This window comes from Chinchilla lanigera, unplaced genomic scaffold (genome assembly GCF_000276665.1).
Source record: "Chinchilla lanigera isolate Chin_1 unplaced genomic scaffold, ChiLan1.0 scaffold00021, whole genome shotgun sequence".
NCBI lineage: Eukaryota > Metazoa > Chordata > Mammalia > Rodentia > Chinchillidae > Chinchilla > Chinchilla lanigera.
In genome coordinates, this window is record NW_004955422.1 from 19,978,622 (window position 1) to 19,983,740 (window position 5,119).

The 5,119-nt window shown below is 46.1% G+C and overlaps 1 protein-coding gene across 1 annotated transcript in view; it reads right to left on the reverse strand.

The window, feature by feature from the left end:
* Positions 1-628: 628 nt before the first annotated feature.
* Slc22a20 (solute carrier family 22, member 20) overlaps positions 629-5,119 on the reverse strand; it is a 25,866-nt gene continuing 21,375 nt past the window's right edge. Inside the window, exon 10 of the mRNA XM_005384507.2 lies at positions 629-1,137. Within this exon, the coding sequence (XP_005384564.1) occupies positions 1,044-1,137 (94 nt within the window). The 3' untranslated portion in view covers positions 629-1,043. The remainder of the gene's footprint in view (positions 1,138-5,119) is intronic.

Consider the following 5,119-nt stretch of genomic DNA (forward strand, 5'->3'; position numbering starts at 1 on the left):
ACAAAAGGAAAGCATCCACATACTTCTTAAGGATGAACATCAGGGGTTGCTACAGTATTCTAAATAGGTTTGGATCATGGAGAGGAAGCCAGGAAGTGCTGCTGACCAGTGTTCACTGTGTGAATATCGGTCACCGCCCCTCGCCAAGAAAAGCCCCCGTTCTGTTTCCTGCCTGCTTGCTACGTGACTTGTTTCCCCATTTGATCCCGATTTAGTTAATTTTACCTGAGCAATTAGCTCATACTCTTATTGGTTGACCATAGTTTTGTCCCACCTCACACCCACCTTGCCATGTCCCATTTTTTCCACCTTGAACCCACTTCACCTCGTGGATTTGCTCTAGAAGATTCCCTGGAAAAGTCAGGGACCTCAGCAACCCACTCGGGCCCCTTCCGCCTCTCTGAGAGAAGCTTGCTTTCCCAATAGACCTATTCTGCTCTTAACCTCTGTTGTTCCTAGAATTCATTCTTTGACCCTGTACTGGACATCTAGCAGGTTGGGAGTGTCTTTCCCCTATATCACCACCACCACCAAAAAAATAAAGGAAAACATCCGCAGGATCCTCTTGGGGAGACATTGCCCAGAGAGGAGGAAACGCGCGCGCGCGCACGCACACACACTCGTCAAGCAGTTTTTATTTTTTCCAAATGGGTAGAACAGAATGAGTCCTGAAGTTCCTCAAGTCAAGGGGGACTGTTCCAAGGACAGCCTGTGGCAGAGGTGTCACCCTGCACCGAAAAGACACAGCGCTGTCCTGCAGAAGCAAAGGAAATGGGGGTTCCGGAGCAGAGTTGGAGGGGAGGAAAGCAGGACTTTCGCTGCTTGGCCTCGAAGGTGCCACCTCCTTTGTGAATGCAGACAGCGGGGCTTCCTTCTGCCCAGCCCGGGCCTGGGGCGGCGCTCCCGCCTAGACGAGGAGTCCTGTGCTGGTCCGGGCTGTGGGCCAAGTCCCGGCTGTCCCTCCACCCACTCCAGACCCCGGGAGAAGCCGCGGCCGCACTCTGGACCACGGAGGACCCGGCTGGCACTAGGCTCTGGGCAGCTTAGATGGTTTCTTTGAGGGGAGAAGCCCCCAGCTGCTGAAGAGAAATTTCCTCACTCTTCCGGCTTGCGTCCTTGGAAAGATCTTCTTTGACTCTATTTAAAGGCAAATGGAAAGTTTATCTTTTTTCTTTTCTTTAGTACTGAGGATTGAACCCATGGCCTTCACATAAACCCAGACCTTTCCTTTTTCTTTTTTTGAGACAAGGTCTCATTAAGTTACTAATTGCCTGAGCTGGACTCACACTCTGATCCTCCTGTCTCAGCCTCCCAGAGTGCTGAGATAACAGGTTTGCACCACCACACCTGCTCTATGTTCTTGTTTTAATCACCTGCCTATCTCGTCCAATTTCCTGTTTATATTTAGCAGTTTCCATTTTTAGAATTCTTTTTAATATTCTAACCGTGTTATCCAAGTTTTTATCCTTACTTTGTGTGTGTGTGTGTGTGTGTGTGTGTGTGTGTGTGTGTCTTTTTGAGACAGGGTCTCATTATGCAGTTTAGGCTGGCCTCCAACTCACTTTGTAGTCCAGGCTGACCTTGAACTCTAAGCAATCCTCCTGCCTCAGCCTCTTGAGTGCTGGGATTACAGGCATGCGCCACCACACCTGGCTTTGGCTCATTGGTTTTGCCAGCTGTGTGCCAATGGGAAAAGCTCCAAGGAAGGTAACCTGGTGGAGCTCTGGAAAGTTCTCTGGGCCAGGCTTCCTTCTTCTGGGTCTTTCCATCATCCATCAGGCCTTGGGGATCACTGTCATCTCCCCAGCTCCAGACTGGAAGAGAGGTTGCTCTGGGGCCAGGACACTGCCTACCGGAATTCTTATTGTTTTTAAAAATTATTAGATGGGGGTGCTGGGGATTTAGCTCAGCAGCACAGCACTTGCTTGGCAATCGCAAGGTCCTGAGTTCGATTCCTGGTACTGGAAGAAAAACAAAAACAAACAAAAAAAACCCAAACAAATAAAAATTATGAGATGGGGAAAAAAAGTATGAGGTGGAGTCAAGTGGGGTGGCACACACCTATAATCCACGCACTTGGGAGGCTGAGGCAGGAGGATGACTGTGAGTTAAGAGACCAGCTTAAGTTACATAAACAAGTTCAAGGCTACATAATAGGACCTTGCCTAAAAAACAAAAACAAAAACCAAAAACCCCTAAAAATTACGGGGTGGGGCTGTAGCTCAGGGGTAGGTGTCAGCATACCATTGGTGAGTCTCACTAGATGTCCAGGCTTTTTTGTATGCTGAACAAAGAATTGAGCAGGACACAGAAGTAATAAGAAAGACAGAGATTTGTTGAAGGAAAGTACACTCCACAGGGCGGGAGTGAGCTGGTGAGAAAACTCAAAAGGAGTTGAGCTCTGAGGGGCCTCGTCTGCTTTAGGTTTTGAGATATTTATTCAAACCTTTTGTGGACTGTGGGTCTCGTGTGGCACCCAAGGGAACTGTGCCCAATTGATTGAAAGTCTCCACCCTCACATTGGAAGAGGGTGTTTTTGACTTTATAGGAGTGTAGATGGAGCCAGTGTGGCTGCCAAAGCCCTGGGAGAGCGGCAAAACCACAACAACCCCGGGCATGGTGGCGCACGCCTGTAATTCCAGCACTTGGGAGGCTGAGGCAGGAGGATCCTTGCGAGTTCAAGACCAGTCTGGACTACAAAGCCAGCTCAAGGCCAGCCTGAACTACATAGTGAGGTCTTGTCTCAAAAAGACAAAAAAACACAAAACAAAAAACCACAATGCTAATGATATTATAATGATCAGGAGGTACTTGGAAGCAATTAGAACGCATGCTCCTTGGGCTTGAGCCAGAGGTCATGGAAGCATGATAAGGCCAGGAGCATCTTTTTAAGGCTGGTGTCAGGATGTTAAGGACCTGTGGTAATCTTTTGGTCTCCAGGAGTCAGCAGACATCCTGTCCACTGTCAGTATAAAGCCAGGATGTCTCCTATCCTGTCTGTCTCCTGCCTCAGCAGAGTGCTTGCTTAGCATGTGGGAATCTCTTGACTCAATTCCCAACACTCAAAATATATATAACTAATAATTAAGAAAATGATAATTAAGAAAATATCAAGCCAGGCAGAGTAGTACACACCTGTAATCCCAGCATTCGGGAGGCTGAAACAGGAGGACTGCTTCGAGTTTGAGGCCAGCCTGGACTACATAGGGAGTTTAAGGCCAGCCTGAACTACACAGTGAGACCCTGCCTCAAAGATGATGTGCCTTTCCCTTTGATTACCAAAGAAAACCTGCTCGGTATAAAGAATTAGAGATAATTTTTAAAATGTAAAACAGCCAGGAGAAAATTTTTAAAAATCACTCATACTTTGAGATAATCACTGTTACCATGTTAGCATATTTCTTTTCTCTTTCAAGTCCCTGTTTCATGAAATTATTAAGAAAATATCAAACCAGGTGTAGTAGCATACACCTGTAATCCCTACACTCAGGAGGCTGAGGCAGGAGGATTGCTGTGACTTTGATGCCAGCCTGGACTACATAGCAAGACCCTGCCTCAAAAACAACAAAAACAAAAAAGTCAGAACCAAAATCAAAACCAAAAACTCTTCATAATTTTAACTAATATGATGTACCAGAATTTATTTAAATTGTTGGGTGTTTGGAGAGTTTTTTTTTCTGGTATGTTAAACCCAATGATAAATATTTTTGTATATAAACCATGTCTGTGTATCAACTTATTTTCTTAGAAATAATTGCTGAAAAAGTCATTGCTAGTTAGAGGAAAAAGAAAATTTGTGCAGTTCATGATCAGTAATGGCAAAGAAGTTTCTAGAAAGACTGCAAACGCCCATCCACACATACTACTGCACTGACAATTACTACTATGTTAAAAATCTTTCCTTATCAGATATTTTAAAATAATACTTTTTTTTTTTTTTTGTCTTTTGAGACAGGGTCTCGCTATGCAGTGAAGGCTGGGCTTGAGCTCACTTTGTACCTCAGGCTGCTCTCAAACTCACAATGATCCTCCTGCCTCAGCCTCCCAAGTGCTGGCACTACAGGCATGTGCCACCACGCCTAGCCTAAAATTTTTATTTATTTACTTTTTGTGGTGCTGGGGAAGGGACTCAGGGTCTCATGTATGCTAGTCAAATGTTCTACCACTGAGCTATACTTCAAGCCCCAATACTAGCTCCTTTTAATTTATTTATTTATTTATTTTCTATTTAGACATGGTCTCGCTATGTGTTCCAGGCTAGCTGTGAACACACTATTTAGCCCATGCTGGCTTTGAACTTACAGCAATTCTCCTGCCTCAGCCTTCTGAGTGCTGGGATTACAGGCGTGTCCCACCATACCCAGCACCTAGCTCCCTTTTAAATTTGATGTTTCCTTGAGTCTGCCTGCAGTTTGTTTTATTTTTCAGTACTGAGGACTGAACCCAGAGCCTCGTACATGCTAGGCATTATAGGTTAAATTTACAATATCTTCCCCAAATCTCATGTGTTCAGAGGTGGGTGTTTTTGGAAGGCAACTGGATCCTGGGGATGCGGCTGTCTTGTGCAGCTCCGCCTGGACCTGCTCCTGCCTGCATCTGCCCTGGGCCAGGTGTGGCCCCCTCAGCCTGTAAGTGTGGTCGGCTTGCTCACTGAGCACAGATCTGGTTCCTTTACATTTTTTCTACAGAAATTTACTATTGTGGTTTGTGTCTAGATGTCCTCCCAAAGCCTCCGCAGTCATAGGGTTTTTTTTTCAAAGGCGGCTGAATCTAGAGTATGTGATTTGTGGTGCAGTGCTGGGATTAAGGTGGGTGATTGCTAGATCAGGGAAATGCCCTAATCCTGGTACACTGGATACACTACAAGGGACAGAAAGAGGCTTTTCCCCCGCTTGCTTGCTTGCTTTTGCTGCCTTCTGCCGCCATGAACTGCTCTCCTCTGCGACTCCCCTCTGCCAAGCCACCCTGGCTTGGACCCAGCTGATAATGGACTGAAACCTCTACCAACTGAAGCTAAGTAAACTTTTCCCCCTTTCTTTCTTTTTTGTCTTTTTGAGACAGGGTCTCGCTATGCAGTTCAGGCTGGCCTTGAGCTCACTTTGTAGCCCAGGCTGGTCTC